At 43.9% G+C, this 25,688-nt stretch overlaps 1 protein-coding gene across 1 annotated transcript; it reads right to left on the bottom strand.

Moving 5' to 3' along the window:
• LOC101080646 (arylacetamide deacetylase-like 4) lies at window positions 1–23,704 on the bottom strand. Its single transcript, XM_023258146.2, is given in 6 exon segments — window positions 1–730; window positions 733–1,007; window positions 14,279–14,342; window positions 18,247–18,418; window positions 18,420–18,467; window positions 21,966–23,704. Coding segments are annotated over 6 exon segments (1,215 nt in total). The 5' UTR covers window positions 22,125–23,704; the 3' UTR covers window positions 1–233.
• Between the last annotated feature and the right edge of the window lie 1,984 nt (window positions 23,705–25,688).

Genomic DNA, 25,688 nt, shown 5'->3' with positions numbered 1-25,688 from the left:
ACCAGTTGTTAGCATTTATTCTTCACAGACCTTGTGTGTTAGGGCTTTGAGAAGTTTTTAAAGGCATTAGTCTCTCCCTTTGATATTTATTTCACCTGAGTGAGAATGTTAGCAAGTGTTGCTCACAATTTGGATTTTCTGAAATACTAAGCAAAACCATTCTAAGCTGACTTATCCTTCTCATGTGAGCAGAGCATTGACTCAGCATCTCCTTAATCAGCACCCCAGGGTTGCTATATGCTCTTTATATAATTGGCTATAGCATTCAAAATTTTCAGGGAGCACAGGAACAAGAAAATTTCCTTGTCAAAAAGCAGTAGGGACCCATGAAAGCCATCCTCTACATGATACCACATCACGGGGACCCTCTGGTCCTCCAAGCGCTTCATATAGAGCAAGGTGTCATCACGGAGGATGCCATGCTCCCAGCTCACCAGGAAGGCCTTGGGAAGCTTAGCAATGGTCTCATCATCTCTTATCAGAGGGGCATTTTCTACATCCAAAAGATGTTTGTTTTCCAGATAGGCAGCCCCATTAAAAGGGCCGGGAAACACAGGTTGGTGGCGCATCTTCCTGAATCTCCTGGGTATGTTGTCAGAGCTGAGCCACTGCTTGTACTTCCTCCAGAAGTCTGGGGGCACGAAGGCACCATCCAAGATGGCTTCCCACCAGTGAAAGTCGATAACCATATATTTAAACATACATGTCATCATGAACTTCTGGGGCAGGATGGGACATTTCTGCTCTGCCAGTAAGATGGCAGCTGCAAACTGATGATCTGAACAAGTGGATAAATCAGGACCTGGGCCCGGATCTGGGGAATATCTGATCTGCCCACCAGGGCCTGGGTGACACAGACCACATACGCTCCCCCAGTGCTGTCTCCACAGATCACAACCCGGGAGGGGTCCACCCTGTAGGTTTCCAGGGCCTTCAGGAAGTGAATGGAGGCATTCAGGCAATCTCAGAAAATGCTGGGGTAATGGTGATCAGGAAGCTTGCGGTACCTGAAGAGCAAGCAGGGAACGAAAGTGTAGCAGTGTGGACAGGTGTCACTGGGAGCCATTTTAACCATGTCCTCAACTCCCCCTTGCAAGACTGTCTCTGACTAAATCCCCAGAATGGCCTGGTGAGGTGGGGATTTTTATCTTTTCTTTTCTTTTTTTCTTTTGCATATGAGGACACGAAGGACCTCCCCTTAGTCCTACAGGCAGGGGTTCTGGACTCCAACACTAGGCTCTGCCTGTTGTCCATAGGTGTAGACACTCCACACAAGATTATGCAACTTGAAAGCTATCTGAGCCATCTGAAGTGGGAGCAAAACAACTAGTGATGCTGGGAAATACAAAGGAAGCTCCTGGCTGTCCCACTGGCTGCCCAAAGAGAACAGGCTAAGCAAAGTAAAGCTCAAATAAAGCAGAAGTTTCTTTCAAGATGAATTTTTGGTTTTTTTTTAATCAAAATTTAATGACCAAGGGGCTCCTGGATGGCTCAGTCAGTTAAGCATCTGACTTCAGCTCAGGTCATGATCTCCCATTTCACAAGTTCAAGCCCCACGTCAGGCTCTGTGCTGACAGCTCTGACCCTGGACCCTGCTTCAGATTCTGTGTCTTCCTCTCTCTCTGTCCCTCCCCTGCTCATGCTTTGTCTCTCTCAAAAATAAATAAACATTAAAAAACAATTTTTTTTAATCTAATGACCAAGATTTGTTCTTTCCCAGTGACTTAAAGAGCTGCCTTTGGCACAAGAACAGACACTCAGATCAATGGAATAGAATAGAGAACCCAGAAATGGACCCACAAACGTATGGGCAACTAATCTTTGACAAAGCAGGAAAGAATATCCAATGGAATAAAGACAGTCTCTTCAGCAAGTGGTGCTGGGAACACTGGACAGCGACATGCAGAAGAATGAACCTGGACCGCTTTCTTACACCAGACACAAAAAATAAACTCAAAATGGATGAAAGACCTCAATGTAAGACAGGAAGCCATCAAAATCCTCGAGGAGAAAGCAGGCAAAAACCTCTTTGATCTTGCCCACAGCAATTTCTTACTCAACACGTCTCCAGAGGCAAGAGAAACAAAAGCAAAATGAACTACAGGGACCTCATCAAATAAAAAGCTTCTGCACAGCGAAGGAAACAATCATCAAAACTAAAAGGCAATCGACAGAATGGGAGAAGATATTTGCAAATGACATATCAGATAAAGGGTTAGTGTCCAAAATCTACAAAGAACTTATCAAACTCAACACCCAAAAAACAAATAATCCAGTGAAGAAATGGGCAAAAGACGTGAATAGACACTTCTCCAAAGAAGACATCCAGATGGCCAACTGACACATGAAAAAACGCTCAACATCACTCATCATCAGGGAAATACAAAGCAAAACCACAATGAGATACCACCTTACACCTGCCAGAATGGCTAACATGAACAACTCAGGCAACAACAGATGTTGGCGAGGATGTGGAGAAAGAGGATCTCTTTTGCATTGTTGGTGGGAATGCAAGCTGGTGCAGCCACTCTGGAAAACAGTATGGAGGTTCCTCAAAAAACTAAAAATAGAACTACCCTATGACACAGCAATGGCACTACTAGGCATTTATCCAAGGGATACAGGTGTGCTGTTTCGAAGGGACACATGCACCCCCATGTTTATAGCAGCACTATCAACAACAGCCAAAGTTGATGGAAAGGGCCCAAATGTCCATCGATGGATGACTGGATAAAGAAAATGTGCTATGTATATGTAATGGAGTATTACTCAGCAATCGAAAAGAATGAAATCTTGGCATTTGAACTACATGAATGGAACTGGAGGGTATTATGCTAAGTGAAATTAGTCAGTCAGAGAAAGACAAAAATCCTATGACTTCACTCATATGAGGACTTTAAGAGACAAAACAGATGAACATAAGGGAAGGGAAACAAAAATAATATAAAAACAGGGAGGGGGACAAAACAAAAGAGACTTATATATATGGACAACAAACTGAGGGTTACTGGAGGGGTTGTGGGAGGGGGATGGGCTAAATGGGTAAGGGGCATTAAGGAATTTACTGAAATCATTGCTTCACTATATACTAATTTGGATGTAAATTTTAAAAAATAAAAAATAAATTTAATAAATAAATAAATGTCACTATCTTAAATTCTTAAAAAAAAAAAAAAAAAAGAGCTGTCTTCTATCTGGGGGTTGGGAAAAGAGGGAGAGGTTTGGGAGATGCCCTGAGGATAAAGGTGGAGGAAAGGTAAACAGGCAGGAAACAGATTCTGCTCTGGCTGTGGAGAGCATCCTGAAGGCTGCTCTAAGCCCTCAAAGTGTGTCTCCTCATAGGAATTCAAGGGCAAAGAGAAAGGACTTTAAAATGAACTTCTAGGGGCATCTGAGTGGCTCAGTCCGTTGAGTGGCCAGCACTTGATTTTGCCTCAGGTCATGATCTCATGGTTCACGAGTTCAAGCCCCTCACAGGGCTAGGCACTAACAGTGCAGTCTGCTTGGGATTCTCTCCTTCCCTCTCTCTCTAACCCTAAATATAAATATAAATATATATAAATATATATATGTGTGCTATATATATATATATATATATATATATATATATATATTTATATGCACTAAGGGAGTAGATCTTAAATGTTCTCCCCACAAAAAAGAAACAATAATTACATGATAGAATGGAGATGTTTCCTAATGCTATCATGGTAATCATTTTGCAATATATAAGTGTCTCAAACTGACACGTTATACACCTTAAACTTATGCAATGTTATATGTCAATTATATTTCAATAAAGCTGGGGGTGGTGCTGAACTTACAGAAATAGTAAAACACAAGCTAACTAATGCACAAATCAAGATTGAGATAATAGAAAGAAATCAATTTAAAAAATAGAAACCCTTTGGCTAAACTGCTTTGATTAGAAATTTTATGAAAAACATGGCTGTTATCCCAAATTTTTGTTTGAAGTTGTTGCTAAATGTGTTTTCTCTTCTTACAACCTATCATTTAAAAGCATTGTAAAAGAAAGTGCATTCTACTTGTAAGATTAAATTTGGAAGGCATGCATAAAGAAAACTGACACCTTAGAATAGTGGCTTTCAAACTTCGTTAGAACAGCAACATTGCTTTTCTTCAAAAAAAAAATTTTATGTTGATTTATTTTTGAAAGACAGAGCGAGACAGAGTGCAAGCGGGGGAGAGGCAGAGAAAGAAGGAGACACAGAATCCGAAGCAGGCTCCAGGCTCTGAGCTGTCAGCACAGAGTCCGACACAAAGTTTGCTTGAACCCACTAATTGTGAGATTATGACCTGAGCTGAAGTTGGACGCTCAACCGCTGAGCCACCCAGACCCTCTAATTTTTTCTTATTAAAATGATACAAGGACCCCCACTGTATAAAATAAGTGAGTAGTGTCAGTCATTCTAGCTTTGCCCAGGGGCAGGGATCTGAACACCTCACTCATTCTTCTTCCTCTTTGACCTCCCTGGCCACCCCTAAAAAAACGAAGGGAATCCCAGTGTCCTAAGCAACCCAGTCTGGAAGGCACCACTTCCTATTAGATCTTCATTTTTGTTTCCATTAAAAGTTGCTCTAAGGCATCATCTTTAAGGATAGGGTTTGATTGACTGCAACCCTGCAACATTGCCTCAATGAGCAAATATGTTGATAAATAAATCAATGTTATCAACATAGCTTTCCATTTAAACTTAGCAAAACATATACTATTTAGTAGGGTCCTTGTATTGAGATGTGCTCAGCACCTAGAAGCAGCAAACACAAACTTCAGCCTCCATTTTTCTATTTCTAGAAGGATACACATCCTACTAAATGTTAAATATACAAATATGGCAGTATAAAAGAAATAACAAATATTACATGCTTTCCATTAGCAGAATCCCGACCTGCTAGAAAGAGGCAGAAATGCCCACCCTTGCCCACTCAGGGTAGGGGTGAAAGTCAAAAGATTCTCCAGGAGCTTAGGTAGGGAGTCTCATTATGTCTTGATGAGAAACCAGGGAGCATTTCAGACACTGGACATCTTTTCCGACCTGCAGTCACCCTGGCAGATTGAAGAACCTTACCTGTCTTCCAACCTCCACCAGCCTATCAAAACCCATGTCCTAAGTCTTTTCAACTATAACTATATCAAATAACAACATCCTAAGCAATCTCCTACAAATATTCATGCAGGTGTTTATTAACATTTCCGTGTGTTCAAGGGGCATTTTCATTATCACAAAGGGCTTCTCAGATGTAGAGTGTGACAGAGCCTCTATCAGTCAGACACTGTCTTCCTCAAATTTGAGAAGACCAGAGATGCTAAGTAAGTTGCTTTAAGCTGCACAGATGCCTGGGGCAGCCAGGGTGTGAGGGGCCTTGTGGTAGAGGTTGAATCTAAAAGGACAGCTTCTAGTTTCTCTAACTTCTTGAAACTATTGCCCACTGTCTTCTTCTGTCTCGAGACACTCCCAGCATTGGACCCCAAAGTTAAGTAGGTAGGTAGTTGTGTTAACAAAATAAGCACCTGAAGAACCATCAGACCCAAACAACAGCCAGGACCTTGACCATAACCTTTGGCCAACCCTATCATACCCCCACCACCATCCCACCTTGCTGCCTTTGCCATCTGAGGGAACAGTGACCTTGACCTTCAATCCTGTATCCACCATTCCCTTTCTTTCCTTTTCATGTACTTTTATAATGTCTATGCATATTCCTTACAAATACTCTTCTGATTTTGTTTTTAACTTGATAAAAAGAGTACCAGGCTTACGTAATTATTTGAATGTTTTTCACTTAATTTTATACTGCCAAGACTCATTCACATTCTGGTGTGCCCTTCCAGTTCATTTATTTAAATGGCTATGTAATCATCCATAATACCTTAATGGCTGTGTAACATAATATTCACTGTGCCATGGTTTAGTTTAGCTTAGTTTTTGTTTGTTTAGGAGAATTCTTACTCATGTTGAAAAGGGTTTAGAATATGATACATTAGTAATTACTCAAATTTCTGGTTTCAGAAAGAAGATGACATGGATTTATTTTTCCTTGTTCCTCTCCCAAAGGTCATTTAAAACACGGTAGGGGAGAGAGGCCAAGATGGCAGGGCAGCATGGAAGCTCTCTGCTTCACTCGTCCCTGAAATGTAGCCAGATCAGCACCAAACCATTTTGCACACCTAGAAAATTGATCTGAGGACAAACACAACAATCTGCATAACTTGAGCCACAGAACTTGGCAGGTACATGGTGCAGAGAGGTGAGCTGGGGGAGACAGAAGCTGCAGAGGGTAGGGAACTGTTTTTATTTGCAGAGAGAGGACAGAGACTTGGGGGGAGATTACAGGAAAAGCACTCCCTCCAAAAGCAGCTGGAGACAAAGAGAAAGAGTGGAAACACCTGCAAGGAAACATCTTCATAAGAAAGGGAGAAAGGAGAAAGGAGAGGGTTTCAATACCATTAGGACTCTATAAATAGGGGAGCACAGAGCCAGAAACTTTGCAGCTCGATACCTGGTGCTGCTCTGGTGGGAAGGGCGAATCTTCAGGAGCGGAGAGCAAGGTCCAAGGGGTCGTCAGGCCACATAGGGAGAGGCAGTTCCCCTGCAGAGAGGACATTTGGTAGAGGCCGTGCAGTCTCCCCACAGGCAAAGGTCCCAGTGGACCCCAGATTACAGCCATGTTGCTGGTGTTGGAACAAGGACATTAGGGTGTGGTGAAGACTGGCGCCAGGTGTGTGTTGTGATTTACCGTAGCCTCTGAACCACTGCTGCCACACAATCATGTGAACTTTTTCTAGGGAGGCTGGCACCTGGCCACAGTCTCTGGGCCTCTGCAGCAGCATGGGCCAGCACCTGGCCATTGCTCAGCAAGACCCTCCCTGCAAGGGTCAGAGTGGGTTCAAGCCGCAGGGCCCTCAGAAGTGAGGGGTTTGGAAACACAGTCCCATCTGAGAAAAAATTTGGGAAGGAGGTGCTGCCTGGCAGGCTGATGGCTTGATTGTGGACAGTGTAGAAGCAGGGAGTGGATGGAAGTCCAAGACAAAGAAGGGGTGTTTGATTGCCAGTTGGGGAGAGCACAGAGTTCTGATGCTAGAGACTGGGAAGCAGGGTGATGCCATTTTCACATCTCCCCAGCATACATACATGCCCACACGCCACAACAATCCACCCCAGTAAGCAAAGCAGTGCCACCTAGTGGAGAATGGAGCCATTACACCAAGCCTTGTCCATCTCCACCAACCAAGCCCTAGAGGATGACCACAAGTCTCTCTGCCTGCTTAGTTTACAGACTATAAAGTGCTCATAGTTTGACTTCTAGGGGAAACTGGATGTAATTTCACTCAGATTTCATTCTGTTTGCTGGTCCAGCTATTCATTTTTTTTCTTTTCTTATTCTTGGATACAGAAAGAGAAAAAAATTATTTTTTATTTTCTGTTTTTATAAAAAGGTTTCTCTTTAATTTTTTTCTACTATATTTTTTATTATTTTTTGTAAATTTTTTAGTCTATTTTACTTTCTTAATTTCACTTTATTCTATTTTATTGTATACATTTTTAAAATTTTTAAACATTTTCTTAATTTTCCCTCTTTTCTACTTTTTTTTCCTTTCCCTTTTTTCTCTATTCTATCAAGCTTCTTTCAACAACCAGACCAAAACACACCTAGCTTCCTTCATATGATTTTTGTGTGTTGTTTTTAATTTTTTAATTTTATTTTTATTTTATTAAATTAATTCTTTTTCTTCCTCCAAAATGATCAAGCAAAGTAATTCAGCCAAAAAGAAAGAACAGAAAGAAATGACAGCCAGGGACTTAATCTACACAGATGTAAGCAAGATGTCTGAACTAGAATTTAGAATCACGATAGTAAGAATACTAGCTGTAATTGAAAAAAGGATAGGGGTGCCTGGGTGGCTCACTCGGTTAAGCATCTGACTGCAGTTCAGGTCATGATCTCATGGTCTGTGAGTTCAAGCCCCGCATCGAGCTCTGTGCTAACAGCTTGGAGCCTGGAGCCTGCTTTGGATTCTGTGTGTGTGTGTGTGTGTGTGTGTGCGCGCGCGCACCTCTCTCTCTGCCCCTCCCCCACTCGTGCACTGTCTCTGTCTCAAAAATAAATGAACATTAAAAAAAAGAAAAAAGAAAAAAGCATAGAATCCCTTTCTGCAGAGATAAAAGAAGTAAAATCTAGTTAGGACTAAATTAAAATGCTATAACTCGAATGGATGCCATGGTGGCAAGGATGGATGAAGGAGAGCAATGAATCAGTGATACAGAGGACAAACTTATGGAGAATAATGAAGCAGAAAAAAAAAAGAGGGGAACTAAGGCAAAAGAATACGATATAAGAATTAGAGAAATCAGTGATTCATTAAAAAGGAACACCAGAATCATAGGGGTCCCAGAAGATGAAGAGAGAGAGAAATGAGTAGAAGGGTTATGTGAGCAAATCATAGCAGAAAACTTTCCTAACCTGGGAATAGACACAACATCAAAATCCAGGAAGCACAGAGAACTTCTATTAGATTCAACAAAAACCAACCATCAACAAAACATATAATAGTCAAATTCACAAAATACACAGACAAGGAAAGAATTATGAACACAGCAAGGGAAAAAAGTCCTTAACCTTTAAGAGAAGACAGATCAGGTTCTCAGCAGACCTATCCACAGAAACTTGGCAGGACAGAAAGCAGTGGCAGGATATATTCAGCATGCTGAATCAGAAAAATATGCAGCCAAGAATTCTTTATCCAGCAAGGCTGTCATTGAAAACAGAGGGAGAGATAAAAAGTTTCCCAGACAAACAAAAACTAGAGGAGTTCATGATCACTAAACCAGCCCTGCAAGAAAAAGTTAAGGGGACTCACTGAGAGGAGAAAAGACAAAAGAAAACAAAAAAGACCAAAACCAACAAAGACTAGAAAGGACCAGAGAATACCCCCAGAAACTCCAACTCTACAGGCAACACAATGGCAATAATTTCATATCTTTCCGTACTCACTCTAAATGTCAATGGACTAAATTCTCCCGTGAAAAGAAATAAGATAACAGAATGGATAAGAAAACAAGATCCATATATATGCTGTTTACAAAAGACACATTTTAGACCTAAAGACACCTTCAGATTGAAAGTAAGGGGATGGAGAACCATCTATCGTGCTAATGGTTGCCAAAAGAAAGCTGGAGTAGCCATACTTATATCAGACAATCTAGATTTTAAAATAAAGACCATAACAAGAGATGAAAGGGGGCATTATATCATAATTAAGGGGTCTGTCCACCAAGAAGAGCTAACGATTGTAAACATTTGTGCCCCCAACATGAGAGAACCCAAATATATAAATCAATTAATCACATATATAAAGAAACTCATTGATAATCATACCATAAAAATAGGGGACTTCAACACCCCCACTTACAGCAATGGACAGATCATCTAAGTAGAAAATCAACAAGGAAACAATGGCTTTGAATGACACACTGTACCAGATGGACTTAATAGATGTATTCAGAACATTTCACCCTAAAGCAGTGGAATACACATTCTTCTTAAGTGCACATGGAACATTCTTCAGTATAGATCACGTACCAGGACACAAATCAGCCCTCAACAAATACAAAAAGATTGAGATCATACCATGCATATTTTCAGATCACAATGCTATGAAACTCAAAATCAACCACAAGAAAAAATATGGAAAGACAACGAATGCTTGGAGACTGAAGAACATCCTACTAAAGAATGAATGGGTTAACCAAGAAGTTAAAGAGGAAATTAAAAAGTACATGGAAGCCAATGAAAATGATAATACCACAGCCCCAAACCTCTGGGATATAGCAAAGACAATCATAAGAGGAAAGTATATAGCAATCCAGGCTTTCCTAAAGAAGAGAAAAGGTCTCAGATACACAACTTAAGCTTACACCTTAAAGAGCTGGAAAAAGAACAGCAAATAAAACCCAAAACCATCAGAATATGGGAAATAATAAAGATTAGAATGTAAATCAATGCTATCAGAATCAAAAAAACAATAGAACAGATCAATGAAACCAGAAGCTGGTTCTTTGAAAGAATTAACAAAACTGATAAACCCCTAGCCAGTTTGATCAAAAAGAAAGAGGAAAGGACCGAAATAAATAAAACCAAGAATGAAAGAGGAGAGATAACAACCCACACTGCAGAAATACAAACAATACTAAGAGAATATTATAAACAATTATATGCCAATAAATTGGGCAATCTAGAAGAAATGGACAAATTCCTAGAAAAATATAAACTACCAAAACTGAAACAAGAATAGAAAATTTTAAGAGACCCATAAATATAAAATTTTAATAGGCCCATAACCAGTAAAGAAATTGAATTAGTAATCAAAAATCTCCCCTCAAAAACAATAGTCCAGGGGCGGATGGCTTTCCAGGGGAATTCCAGCAAACATTAAAGAAGAGTTAATACCTATTCTTTTGAAGCTGTCCCAAAAAATAGAAATGGAAGGAAAACTTCCAAACTCATTCTGTGAAGCCAGCATTACCCTAATTCAAAAACCAGACAAAGACCCCACAAAAAAGGAGAACTAAAGACCAATTTCCCTGCTGAACATGGATGCAAAAATCCTCAACAAGATACTAGCCAACCAGATCAAACAAAACATTAAAAGAATTATTCATCACAATCAAGTGGAATTTATACCTAGGATGCAGGGCTAGGTCAATATCCACAAATCAATCAATGTGATGTGTCATATTAATAAAAGAAAGGACAAGAACTACATGATCCTCTCAATAGATGCAGAGAAAGCATTTGACAAAATACAGCATCCTTTCTTGATAAAAACCCTCAAGAAAGTAGGGATAGAAGAATCATACCTCAAGATTAAAAACCATATACAAGATACACTCTGCTAATATTATCCTCAATGGGTAAAAACTGAGAACTTTCGTGTCAGGAACACGACAGGGATGTCCACTCTCACCACTGTCATTCAACATAGCATTGGAAGTCCTGGCCTCAGCAATCAGACAACACAAAGGAATAAAAGGCATCCAAATCAGCAAGGAGTAAGTCAAACTTTCACTCTTCGCAGATGACATGATATGGAAAACCTGAATGATTCCACGAAAAAACTGCCAGAATTGATCCATGAATTCAGCAAAGTCACAGGATATAAAATTATAGAAAGCATAGAAATTGGTTGCATTTCTATACACCAATAATGATGCAGCAGAAAGAAAAATCAAGGAATAAATCCTATTTACAATTGTACCAAAAACCATAAAATACTTAAGAATAAATCTAACCAAAAGATCTATACACTGAAAGGTGAAAGATCTATACACTGAAAATTATAGAAAGCTTATGAAATAAAATTCAAGACATAAAACAATGGAAAAAGATTCCATGCTCCTGGATAGGAAGAACAAATATTGTTAAAATGTCGATACTACCCAAAGCAATCTACATATTCAATGCAATCCCTATCAAAATAACACCAGCATTCTTCACAGAGCTAGAACAAACAATCCTAAAATCTGTATGGAACCAAAAACAGACCATGAATAGCCAAAGCAATCCTGAAAAAGAAAACCAAACCTGGAGGTATTGCAATCCTGGACTTCAAGATGTATTACAAAGCTGTAATCATCAAGACAGTACGGTACTGGCACAAAAACAGACACATAGATCAATGGAACAGAATAGAGAACCCAGAAATGGACCCACAAACATATGACCAACTAATCTTTGACAAAGCAGGAAAGAATATCCAATGGAATAAAGACAGCCTCTTCAGCAAATGGTGTTGGTAAGACTGGACAGCTACATGCAGAAGAATGAGCCTGGACCACTTTCTTACACCAGACACAAAAATAAATCCAAAATGGATAAAAGACCTCAATGTAAGACAGGAAGCCATCAAAATCCTCGAGGAGAAAGCAGGCAAAAACCTCTTTGACCTCAGCTGCAGTAACTTCTTACTCAACATGTCTCTGGAGGCAAGGGAAACAAAAGTAAAAAGTAACTATTGGGACCTCATCAAGATAAAACCTTCTGCACATAGAAGGAAACAATCAGCAAAACTAAAAGGCAACCAACAGAATGGGAGAAGATATTTGCAAATGACATATCAGATAAAGGGTTAGTATCCAAAATCTACAAAGAACTTATCAAAACCCAAAAAACAAATAATCCAGTGAAAAAATGGGCAAAGGACATGAATAGACACTTTTCCAAAGACATCCAGATGGCTAACAGACACATGAGAAAATGCTCAACACCACTCATCATCAGGGAAATAAAAATCAAAACCACAATGAGATACCAACTAACACCAGTCAGAATGGCTAAAATTAACAACTCAGGCAACAACAACTGTTGGCGAGGATACGGAGAAAGGGGAACCCTCCTGCACTGCTGGTGGGAATGCAATCTGGTGCAGTCACTCCGGACAGAAAACAGTATGGAGGTTCCTCAAAAAACTAAAAATAGAACTACCCTACGACCCAGCAATTGCACTACTAGGCATTTATCCAAGGGATACAGGTGTGCTGTTTCGAAGGGACACATGCACCCCAATGTATATAGCAGCACTATCAACAATAGCCAAAATATGGAAAGAGACCAAGTGTCCATTGACAGATGAATGGATAAAGAAGATATGGCGTGTGTATATATATTGTGTGTGTATATATATATATATATATATATATATATATATATATATATAGTAGAGTAGTGTATATATATATATGTATATGTATATATACTACTCGTATATACTTGTATATATATATACATATACTTGGCAATGAAACAGAATGAAATCTTGCCATTTGAAACAACATGGGTGGAACTAGAGGATATTATGCTAAGCAAAATTAGTCAGTCAGAGAAAGACAAAAATCCTATGACTTCACTCACATGAGGACTTTAGGAGACAAAACAGATGAACATAAGGGAAGGGAAACAAAAATAATATAAAACAGGGAGGGGGACGAAACATAAGAGACTTACATATAGAGAACAAACTGAGGGTTGCTGAAGGGGTTTGGGGAGTGGGGTGGCCAAGAGGAATTAAGGAAGACACTAAGTACTGGGTGTTATACGTGGGGGATGTATCACTGGATTCTACTCCTGAAATCATATTGCACTACGTGCTAACTAACTTGGATGTAAATTTTTTAAAAAGTAGAAAAAAACATGGCAGGTGCTTATACTAAAAAGCATTTGTTGCTTAGCAACAGTAGCTAAACTATGGGGAGAGTCCAAATGTCCATCAACTGATGAATGGATAAAGATGTGATGTGGATGTACAATGGAGTACTACCCAGTGATCAAAAAGAACAAAAACTTGCCATTTGCAACGACATAGATGGAGCTGGAATGTATTATGCTAAACGAAATAAGTCAGAGAAAGACAAATATCATATGATTTCACTCATACGTGGAATTTAAGAAACAAATTAGATGACTGTAAGGGAAGGCAAAATAAAAAAGAGAGAGACAGAGAAGCAAACCGTAAGAGGCTCAGAGAACAAACTGAGGGTTGATGGAGGGAGGTGGGTGGGGGATGGGCTAAATGGGTTATGGGTACTAAGGAGGGCACTTGTTCTGATGAACATTAGGTGTTACATGTAAGTACTGAATCACTTGTATGTACATTTAATATAGTGTCACTTTGTCTTGCTTAGCATAATACCCTCTAGCTCCAACCACATCATTGCAAATGGCAAGATTTCATTCTTTTTTGTGGCTGGAAAACATTCCGTTGCATATACACCACATCTTTATCCATTCATCTGCTGATGGACACTTGGGCTACTTCCATAATTTGACCATTGAAAATGATGTTGCAGTAATCACAGGGGTGCATCTATCCTTTTTAATTGTAAGTATCCAGTGGTACAGTTACTAGATCATAGGGTAGTTCTATTTTTAACTTTTTGAGGAACCTCCATACTGTTTTCTACAGTGGCTGCACCACTTTGCATTCCCACCACCAGTGCGTGAGGGCTCCCCTTTCTCCACCTCCTCACCAGCACTTGCTGTCTCATGCCCCGGTTTGTTCGTGCACACCCCTGCTGTGGGCATTTGACTTCTTTCTGGGTTTTTGCTCTCGTGAACGGCGCTGTGCCTGTGTCTGTGCATGTACGTGCGAGAGTGCCTCTTGGGGGCTAGGGCCCCTCTCTCTCTTCTACAAATTATCCACGTGCTCCTCCCTACCTTCTTCCACCCAAGTGACACCCACTGACTTTCTCCAGCAGCTCACCCAATCGACAGCAGCACAGAATCAGTCTCCAGGGCCAGAAAATTGCACAGGTTGTGGTACAAGTCTGCAAGACAGAATCGGTCACAGCAGCCGCCCTGAGTGGCCTGTAGGGATGTCAACACCCCCATGCAGGGCCCAGCACTGTTCACCCTAGTCCCCGAGGAGAACCTGCCAGCAGTGGCCGCTTTGGGTGTGACATTCTTTTTCTGTTCCTTTCCCTACTTCCTCTGCAGTGACTCCAGCTGGCTCTGCTTGGGCAAAACCAAAAAGCCAGGCCACGTAAGACACCTGACATCTGCCATGGTCTCCTGAATGTCGGGACTCCAATGCACCTCAGGGCTCACCAGCTGCAACATTTTCTTCCACAGTGGGGGGGGGAAACTGAGGACCAGGAAGGCTTGGCGATTTGAAACGGACAAAACCAAGGCCAGGGAGGGTAGGCATGCCTGCTCTAAAATATTAATGGTAATTACATACGCATGCATACAAATGTATGTTATTAAGAAATATGGGATGGTTGGATGGACCATTTTTATTATTTTTAATTTTTTTTAACATTTTATTCATTTTTGAGAGACAGAGAGAGATAGAGCATGAGCAGGGGAGGGGCAGAGAGAGAGACACACACACAGAATCCGAACCAGGCTCCAGGCTCCGAGCTGACAGCACAGAGCCGGATGTGGGGCTCAAACCCACGAACTATGAGATCACGACCTAAGCTGAAGTTGGACGTTTAACCAACTGAGCCACCCAGGCGCCCCATGGGCCATTTCTATTAGCCGAGGGGTACCTCTGAGGTTCTCAGACAAGTCCGTTATCAACAGTCCATTGGCCATCCTGGTACAGCACCAGACAAGTATCTGTGCCAAATAAGCCTCTAATTCCGTGGTTTCTAACCTTGGCTGTACTGTAGATAGAAGTACCAGGGAGGTTTTCCAAGTCCTGGTGCCCAGACTGAGCCCCAAATAATTGAACCGGTGTCTCTGGGGTGGGGAGCACGGGCAGCAGGAGTTCCCAAATTCCAGCCTCGGGGGCGGTGGTGAATGACTGAGCAGACCGGGAGAAGTGCCCCAGCTTCATCATCACCCTTTGAGGGACATGATGGAGGAGGGGACAAAACTGAGTGGGACAGGCACCTCCCAAGGAGGCCTTAGCCCTGCTTGCAGATTAGCGCCATCTGGGAGCTTTTTTAAAATGCTGATGCCTGGGCCCCACCCCTGAGACTGACAGTGGCGTGGGCAGGACCTTGGTGTGGGTATGACTCAAAGCCCCCCCCAGGGGGTTCAAAGCACAGCCAGGGTGGAGAGTGCTGCTGGCCTTTCCCACATCATCCCCCTGCCTCCTTGCTCTGCTGCCCTGACATTCTTTCTCTCCCTCGAGCCCCTGTTTTGGAGCTCTGCACTTGCTGTTTCTTCTGCTTAGACTTAACTGGGCTGGGACAGAGTGAGGCAGGCACTTGCCTTGGGCACAAAACTAAGGGGCCACCAAGACACTCTGCAGCTGAGATAAATAATACTTCGGTGCAATCTTTTAAGGAATCAAAGCAAATGCCACGAGTATCTGTGATGAAGGACGTATGAAAAATCTTACATAAACAAGAGCCTACTTTGCATTTGTACAAATCTCCTGGCCCTGTTGGATCCCGCCTTTAGATAAACGTTGTTATTTTGTTCACCATATATTTTTTGCATTAATATTGAATTTTTGAAAATAGTGCATAAAAAAGGGGCACCTGGGTGTCTGTCAGTTGGGCATCTGACTTTGGCTCAGGTCATGATCTCCCAACTTGGAGCCTGGAGCCTGCTTCAGATTTTGTGTCCCCCTCTCTCTCTGTCCTTCCCCCACTCGCTCTCGCTCTCTCTCTCAAAAAATAAATTAACATTAAAAAGGTGAAAATAGTGCATAAAATTATCTTGAAGACTGAGTTTCTTGGTGCCCCTTTAAATATCGAGCCTCAGGCAAGGGCCCCATTTGCCTGCCCCTATCCCTACAGGCTTAGAATGCTGTTCCCCAGCCTCTATGGGGCTTATTCCTCCTCATCAGTTGCTTGGACCTGAGTTCAAATTCTACCTTTTTGGAGAAGCTTCCTCTGGGAAAACTAAAGATGCACATGAATCATTTTCTATTCCATCATCTTGTTCCATAACTCTGTGGAATTACCCTATTTATTTGCTTTCTCTTTCATTGCCCAGCCTCTTCGTTTGAGTAGGCTCCATGAGAGTTTTTCTTGTTCTCCACTCGGTCCCCTGTACCTGGAACAGGATATGACACAAGGTAAATACCGGGTGAATATTTCCCAAATGAAGCCTCGCTTCACTTTTAAAATAACATCATGCCCCACAGAGGAGGGCTAACAGTCCTAGCCACCTAATGGGGTGCTCCCGGGGGATCTCTGAAAGGGAAGCATGACCTCGGGGGCCGGTAGATGGGAGATATCCATTGTTAACTTCTGAAAAAAAGGAGAGCATCCCGGCAGCAAATGCGGCTATTGCTATTTCCACCACCAGGTGGCAGCACACCCTAATCTCAGGGAAGTTCTGGGCAACTTTGGGCAGCCATCCGTCCACCCATTTGTTCGTCCATGAACACATCCTTTCACCCAGTTATTCACCCATCCACTCATCCATCTTTGTGTTCATGAACTCAGACAGTCATTCAAAAATTAAAGTCCACAGGCAAGGAAGGCACTGGAGATAAGGCAGCAAACAAAACACAAGTCTTCCTGGCACTCTGGGAGATTCCATTTTTAGTTGGGGAAGACAGACAGAAAATGAGGAAATACACGAAGGAACAAGATAAATTCAGACCACGACAAGTGTCATGAGGGAAATTTAAAGGGATGATGTCAGGGATGGAGACGGGCATGGAACTCTAAGGGACTGTGCCTTAGGTAACATGTTCAGGGAGGCCGCTCTGGAGAGGATATTTGAGGTCAGACTGAATGAACAAATAAGGGTCCACCAGTCATGCAAAGTCAGGAGGGGAGAGACATCGTCTGAAGCTGCCAGAACAGCAGGTGCCAAAGATTCAGAGAGAGAGGGGAGGAGCCTGGAGTGTCTGAGAGGCAGGCAGTGTGGCTAGAGCGCAGTGAACTGCTTTGAGAGGAGGGAGACGCCGTGCACCTGGTTGGAAAGGTGGGCAGGACCTTCAAAGCTGTCAGGGCTCGAGGGCTCGGTTCCATCTAAAGGCACCGGAGAGCCACAAGAAGGGTTTAGCCCAGGACCGACAAGCTCTGACTTGTAGTTTTACAAGCTGTTTCTGGCTGCCAGGGAAGGAATGGATTGAGGGGCGACAGAAGTGTGTGTGTGGGGGGGGTGGTTGTGGGGTGTGAGGGTCAAGGGGGCCGAGGCAAGAGAGAACATGGGGTCTTGGATCATGGTAGTGTAGCAGGGCCAGGGAGAGATGCATGGGTTTGGGATGTCCTGTGGGTGGAAAACGGATAAGACGGGCCAAAGCTGTGGGTGGCGAGGGAAGAGAGCAGTCAACACCCCAGCATCGTGAGAGCCCCACTGAGACACAGCACTAGCCTCACCTTGACCAAGACCATTATAGTACAGAAAAGAGCGTTTCTCGCATAGATTGAGTGTCATCTGCTTACTTGAGCCCAAAGCACTCAGCCTGGGATTCCTATAAAAAATCTCCAACCGCTGGGGCAGCTGGGTGGCTCAGTCAGTTAAGCGTCCTGACTCTTGATTTCAGCTCAGGTCATGACCTCACAGTTCATGTGTTCAAGCCCCGTGTCAGGCTCTGTGCTAACAGTGCGGAGCCTGCTTGGGACTCTGTCTCCCTCTCTCTCTCTCTGCCCCTCCCCTGCACTCTCTCTCTCTAAATAAATAATTTTTTTTTTTAAAAGCCTCCAACCGCTGATTCCTTTGAGTTACTCTTAAAAAGGTTCTCAGTGAAGGGTGAGCCAAGTTGTACACACAGATGAAGCTCTTCCTTTACGAAGCTGCAGGGAAGCACCTTACCCCAATTCCCCATGAACCCGCCTCCTCCGTGGAAGAAGATGATGCCTCACCAGGGGCTGGAGGACTCTGCCTTGGATTGGAACAGCCTCACAGGTATGGTCCCAAAATACAGGTCAGTCACTACAAGTCTAGCATCCTTTTTTGTTCTCACAAAACCATGCAATAACTGGGTAAATAAATCTGGGCCTGGAGCAGATTCCCAGCCTCTCAAATATATTCCCCTGTCAGGCGTAAGAGAAAGAAAGGGAGACATTAGGAGAGGTCAGGACCCATCTGGATCGTAGAGGACTCCTGTCACCTGTAATTGCTAGGATGTGTTTGCAGTTTCTCATCTGTCTCATCTGGGTAAGGCTCATCAGGAAGGACAGGCTCTGGATTGTGTCCACAGAGAGGGTTTGGGTTTCAGAACTTCCTCCCAAACGATCTTGATTGAATAACGGTATGAATTGGCCAAAGATCTTGACCATGTTCAGGCTGAATGGTTGGGCACTGAATTGAACAAAGCCAGTTGTTCAAGGCAACTGGCAGGCAACCTTCCTCTTTGGCTCTCCAGCCTCAGATGGCAGAAAGGGTCATCACTTGGGTCAACACCCAACATTGCCCGCCCGGAGCCTGCACCATGACAGATTCTTAAGCCATGTTTGTGTTCAACAAAAGAAAGTAACGGGATTAGGGATGCCTGCTGTTGACTCAGAAGAAGGGTGCAATGGCACACGGCCATTTATTTGCCAAATGTGCATAAAATTCCATTGTTTTTAAACTAATATAGTCACTCTAGCTATAAACAAACAAATGTCTGAATAAATCATGAAATGTAGTTACAAGTTATCATCTTGCATGTACTCACTGCCTTTCAACCACTGGAATCATCTCTTCCAAGGACCGCACATTAAGTGTGTCCTTGTCCCAAGGGAAATGCATCATTTATGAGTCACCTATAGCATGCCAGTAGTGGTCCGAGTGGTTATAAACTGGATGAAACTTTTCAGTGATGCTTCTAAGTCAAGCAGAGTTATCAGCTCTATTTTGTAGATGGGGGAGCTGAGGCAAACCAAGGTCAAGTGCCCTGCCTGCCAAGGAGTAACATGCAGAACATGTGTTCTCAACCACTAAACCAGAAAGAGCTTGGATTCTGGAGTCAGGAAGATCTGAACTCAAGTTTTAGCTTATCGCCAAACTAACCATCTCTGAGCTTCGATTTCCCTCCTTTACAAAATAGAATGGTGTCCACAGCCCAAGGAGGAGGCTTGGGGATTAGACGTGACCACTCACGATGAGTGTCTCACTGGTGGGTCCTGGCAAGCGTGATCCCCAGTCCTTCTCCTGCTCACACCCACTGGGTCTTGTCCCAGGTCCCCTGGGATGCCCCAGTGCATTCCTTCCGTGGAGACATCCAAGGCTTTGACTTCTCCAAAGAGAACTCCAAACAAAACCTTCATTTCCCTGCTTGAGCTGGAGGAGAGTGAGGTGAGAACTGGTTGGAGATGGCCTACTTAGCCCACATCTGAGGACACCAGGCCTCTGTACTGAGCCAGCTCAGACCTTCACTGGCCAGCTCAGCTCCGAGCACCCTGACGTCAAGATGCCTCCTGTCGGCTCAGATGGGCTCCAGCTCTCACCTCCTCCATTGCAGTTCCCCCATGCTCAGTGTACTCACCCGTGGCTCACATTGTTTCCTGGAAGCCTTTCTACCTGCCTAGCAGGTGGAGAAACACCAAACGGACTTTCATATCCAAGCTCAAGTCCATGTTCTCATTGACTGATGCCATCCCTGACCTGTATCCTCCTGTTCACAGCAATGGCTGCTGCCTCCTTGGAGGCCCTAAGTACCCTGCCCAGATTTCTTCAGAACCCCTCAAGGCTTTAGTACATGGATGTGGTCACCCGTGTGTCTCCCTCCACCGAACATCATTATCTTCATCATGGACACCCCGTGATGGGCAGTGCGTCCTGGGGGCACCCAGCCAGCGCTGGAGGGATCAGGATGAGACATCACAAGCGAAGCTCCCCCTTCAGGGCCATGAAGCTGGACAAGGAAACCCCCTGGGAAGAGGAGGGGGAGCCCTCGCGTGGTGCCGCTCATCGTGATTGGAGACCAGCGAGAAGACTTGCATCACCTTGTGGGCGGAAGAAGCCTGCTTGCCTCCGCCAACAGGAGGAAGGAAGGGACTTCTTGCCCAGCAACAAGCTCAGCCAATAAGAAGATACCACAACTCAGCCAATGAGAAACTGCCCCTCCCTGACCTCACACTTTCCTCCAATGGACTTTCATTCAAAGCAGCCCCTCCCACCTCCCTCCACTTCTCTGTAAAGAAGCTTCTCTCCTTTGATCTCTGGACTCGCAGGTGGTTTGCCATAACTTGCATGTCCCCAATTGCAATTCCTCTACTCTTCCTGAATAAGCCCACCTTGCTGGCAAAATTACGGGCCGTGTTGCTTCCAAGGTCCATCTGCGAGCCTCCTGTGAGTGCCCCAGAGCCACGGTCATCAGCAGGTGCTTGCAGCTTGTGGGCTACTCTTTAGGAGAAAACAAGGTCGGAAAGGCCTTGGTTTTTTCTGGGTCTCAAACTGGCCCATAATTCCGTGCAATGGCAGCCACTGGTTTGAGACAGACCGACTCCCAGTGAAGTGCCTGGCCAGGAAAAATAACAGAGATGAGAGTTTTGCCCTCAGCCTGTCTCCTTGAGTCAGTAACATTTCTGAGATTATAAACTAGAGGTGTTCATGTCTCTAAGAGTCATCCACATCCATGGTGGAACATTCCAGAAGCACATAAACATATTTTATTTCTTTACCAAACATAGGAAGCCCTTATCCCGTGTCATTTAATTCTTTTGCCATCCTGATGAGATGGACACCATTGTTTCCTTTCGCAGATGGGAAAAATAGACACAGAGAGGTCAAGTGCATTGCCCAAGATTGCACAGCCAGAGCTGGGATGCACATGCTGGCAGGCTGCCTACCATCTGGGCTCCTTACCTTTCACTCTGCTATCAGCTAAGTGAGGCCTTCTGTCTTCCTCCTTCTACAGTTGCCCTCCATCCCAAGTAAGCAGTGTGAACTGTCGGGCTGGTAACACCCAGGGGTTGGAACACTGGGTTAAAACCAGTGGTCTGCCTCCTACGAGATGCCAAGCCTTTGTTTCCAAACCTGTTGCAGCTCTAAATATGTGCCGTCCTATCCCCAACCCTAGTCCCTGCTCAGAGCCTGGCCAGCATGACCCCTCTGACATGCTGGATAGATTCACCTATGTCTTGATCAGCAAATGGAAAGCACCTACCAGGTGGCAGGTCTGTGCCTGTGGCCAATGTCGCAAAGGTAGTTAAAGCAGTCCCTGCCTTCCATGTGCCTACACTGTATTCAGAGGAGACAGCCTACAGGCAGCTGAGTGCGCAGAGGGCAAAAGAGGCTGTGGTTTAAGGCGGTTCGGTTCCCTGTCAGGCTGAAAACCCTGTAGAAGAAGGGGCTGGGTCTGCAATCCTTTTAGAATCCTCAGAAAGCAGCCAGGTGACGGGTGCTCAGTAAGTGTTTGAAGGAAGAAAAGGAGGGAGGGGCAGAGAGAGGAAGGGAAGTGAAGAGGGAGGGAAACAGAGCTGCAGACACAAAAGAGAGTGTAACAAAATATGTCTTGGGGAGAGTCTGAAGAGGAAAGGAGGGGCAAGTTATGGGGAGAGAGGAAGGGAGACCCAACCCATTACAGAGCCCGAGAGCAAACTCACCAAAGTTAAAGCATACAGGAACAGGCAATGCAGAAATCTGAACTTGGAGGGATGTTGCAAGGTAGAGAGGACATCTACGGTGAGGAAATGCTGGAGGACAGTCCAGATGAAGACTCCCACAAGAAAGGTGCACAGGAGCACCAGGCACAAGACGAGCATGCTCCCAAGGTTGCTAGCAGCTGCCTCTCCAGAGAGAGGAGCTTGGACACTTGTGTTAGGAGAACGTGGACCCGCTATACCAGCTCTCTCTCTGCTCCCGCTGGTTTTGGACTTAGCCGTGATTCAGTGGGCTAGCGTGGCATCTTACAGGGCCAATGGGAGCTGGAGGGACTATTTCTCTGAGCAACGAAAGCTCCAAGAAAACCAGTCTTGCCCAAGACCCCTAAGGGAAAGGCCTCACATAGTTGCGCAGGCCTCTGTGGCCTCACCTTCCCATGCAGAATCGGCCAGCTTTCCTCACCATGGCGTGGTTGGGCTGGCCAAAGCATATCTCATGCCAGGTTGCCGCCCTGGCCCCATTCAAGTCCAGGCTGTGGGGAGAGGCAGCATGGCCGAGAGTCAAGAGGACTCACTCAGATGCCAGCCTGCCTGGGTTTGGATCCCGCCTTTTCAGCTTACTGGCTCAGTGGCCTTGGGTAAGTTCTCTCTATTCTCTGCATCTCGGCGCCCTCCTCTGAAAGGAGATAGACTGCTGAGGAATTGGCAATAGCGCGGCAAAGAACAGGAGCATGCAAATATCCTTTTTCAAGCAAATCTTACTTACCTATTATCAATAAACGTACGCACACAAATGCCTGTGGAAGACTGCATAAATCGTGCAATATACCGCTCGAAGAATTTTCACAGTGAACGCACCCAAACCAGGATACGGTACATCTCTAGCAACTAGGGGTCCCTTCTCCCCGTCACCACCGCCCCCTGCCCATGACTAAACCCACCAAAGGCAACCACTCTCCTTCCTTTAACAGCCCACACTCATGTGGCTGATTTCTGACTTTTATAGAAATAGAATCACGCAGAGGGGACTCCTTTACGTCTGGCTTCTTTCACTCAGCGTCGTGCTGGATGTCTCTTCCACGTCGTGTATATGGGTTCGTCCATGCTCCTTCCTGGATAGCATGCCACTATGTGAATACACCACAACTTTGTATTCTTTCTGCTGCTGCTGCTGGATATCTGAGTTTTTGCCAGGCATCAGTTGATTGCCTCTCAGCTCCAAACTTGCCGTTTTAAAGCCATTCTTCCGCAGGGTGGTGTCTTGCTGGAAGCACTCTGAAATGAAACTACCCCGGGGGGGGGGGGGGCTGCAAAGGGAAGGCTACCTCAGGAGCCGGGGTTAGAGCAGCTGTCTACACCACGGAAGCTTGGAGCTACGCAACCACATGCACTACGGGATTAGAGGCTGGAGGGGCCACCCCCAGTACGGAAGCTGAGCCTGCAGAACCCTGTGAGGCAATTTGTGCCCCAGGGTGCTGTTGAGAGCTACTGGGCTACTGGGCTAGTGACTACTTCACTAGCCTGCAATTAACAGAGGCAGGTAGCTTAACAGAGAGATCCGCGAAGGTCAAAAAGAGCTCTAATGCAAACAGTGTCATCCCAGGCTGATGGTACACGGCCTGAGGCTGTACCCCTGAGGAGTGACATCAGAAGCTGCACACTTGAGGGGCGCCTGGGTGGCTCAGCGGGTTAAGCATCCGACTTCCGCTCAGGTCATGATCTCACGGTTTGTGAGTTTGAGGCCCGCATCCGGCTCTGTGCTGATGGTGCAGAGCCTGCTTGGGATTCTCTCTCTCTCTCCCTCTCTCTCTGCCCTCACCCCCCCCCAAAATAAATAAACTTAAAAAAGAAGAAGCTGGGGTGCCTGGGTGGCTCAGTCAGTTGAGCATCCCGACTTTGGCTCAGGTTATGATCTCATGGTCCGTGAATCCAAGCCCTGCGTCGGCCTCTGTGCTGACAGCTCGGAGCCTGGAACCTGCTTCGGATTCTGTGTGTGTGTGTGTCTCATTCTCTTTCTCTCTCTCTCTCTGCCCCTCCCCAACTCATGTTCTGTCTCTCTCTCTGTGTCAAAAATAAATACACATTAAAAAAATTAAAAATAAAAAAAAGGAACTGCACACTGAGGGAAACACGTGTAACTGAAATAGTCCATCCAAGTCACTAAACAAACAAGCAGACAATATGGGCAAAAAGCTCTGAGAAGGGGTAGGGGAATCTATTGTTGCTACAGTGTAATATCTCAGTTTTCAACATCACCAAAAATGAGACATTTTAAGAAACAGGGAAATATGATCCATACAGAAGAAAAAGCAAAAACACAGGCAACAGAAACTTCCTTTGAGAGCACCCAGATGTCTTAACAAAGACTTCAAAGCAGCTATCATACGTATGCTCAAAGAGCTAAAGAATATCACACTTAAAAAAGAAAAGAAGGTATGGTGGCAATATTTTCTATACCGTATACCAACAAAGAGATACACATTATATTTTTTTAAAAGACCAAACTAAGATTATACAATTGGAAAGAATAATAACCAAAATGAGATATTCACTAGAGGGGCTTAACAGTAGACCTGAGATGGGAGAAGAAATAATCCTCAAACTTGAAGGTAGATTGATAGAGATTATATAACCTGAAGAACAGATGGAAAACAAATAAAGAAAAATGAAAAGAGCCTTCGAGAAAAGTGGGACATCGTTAAGCACACCGATGTACATATCATGGGGGTACAAAGGAGAGAAGAGAGGACAAGGAACAGGAAAACATTCAAAGAAATAATGGTTGAAAACCTTCTAAAGTTGATGAGAAAGGTTATACACATCCAAGAAGCCCAGTGAACTCCAAGTGTGATCGATAGAAAGAGAGAACTTCACTGGGAAATTCTATCAAACACTTAAAGAAGAATTAATTCCCATTCTTTACAAACTCTTCTACTGGAAGAGGAGAGAACACTTCCCAAATCATTCTGTGAATCCAGTATTACTCTGATGTCAAAGACAAAGACAACTAGAGAAAAGAAACCCACAGGCCGATATCCCCAATGAATATATGTACACAAATCCTCAACAAAATGCTAGCACATCGAATCCAGCAACATAGAAAAAGGATGAATTACCAAGTGGGATTTATTCCAGTAAAGCAAAGTTGGTTAACTCAATTGGTGAAACTCAACTAATATAATATACCATATCAAGAAAATACAGGACAAAAGCCACGTGATCATCTCCGTAGATGCTGAAAAAGCACTTAACAAAATCCAAAACCCTTTCAAGATAAAAACACTCAAAAAAAAAAAAAATCCAAGATAGAAAGGAACTTCCTGGTTAAGGACATTGATGAAAAAGCCATACCTAACCTTACACTTAATGGTGCATATTCGTTTCCATTGATTCTGTAACAAATTATCACAAATTTAGTGGCTTAACCAATACAAGCTTATTATACAGTTCTGGAGGTCAAACGTCCAACATGGATCTCGTTGGGCTAAAATCAATGTGTCAGGAGGGCTATATTCCTTCTGGATGCTCTAGAGTAGTATCTGTTTTCTTGCCTTTTCCAGCTTCTAGAGACCACTCACATCCCTTGGCTCACAACCTTCTTCTTCCATCTTCAAAGCCAAAAAAACACTGGGCAAGGTCCATCTCACACTGCCTTCTCTCTGGTCCCCCCTCCTCTGCTTCTCCTTCTACTTTTAAGGACTTTGCAATTACATTTGACTCACCCAG

The sequence above is a fragment of the Felis catus genome, chromosome C1 (genome assembly GCF_018350175.1).
Source record: "Felis catus isolate Fca126 chromosome C1, F.catus_Fca126_mat1.0, whole genome shotgun sequence".
In the NCBI taxonomy this organism is placed as follows: domain Eukaryota; kingdom Metazoa; phylum Chordata; class Mammalia; order Carnivora; family Felidae; genus Felis; species Felis catus.
The sequence above is the reverse complement of the archived record's forward strand: the minus strand, read 5'-3'. Positions and strand labels throughout refer to the sequence as shown.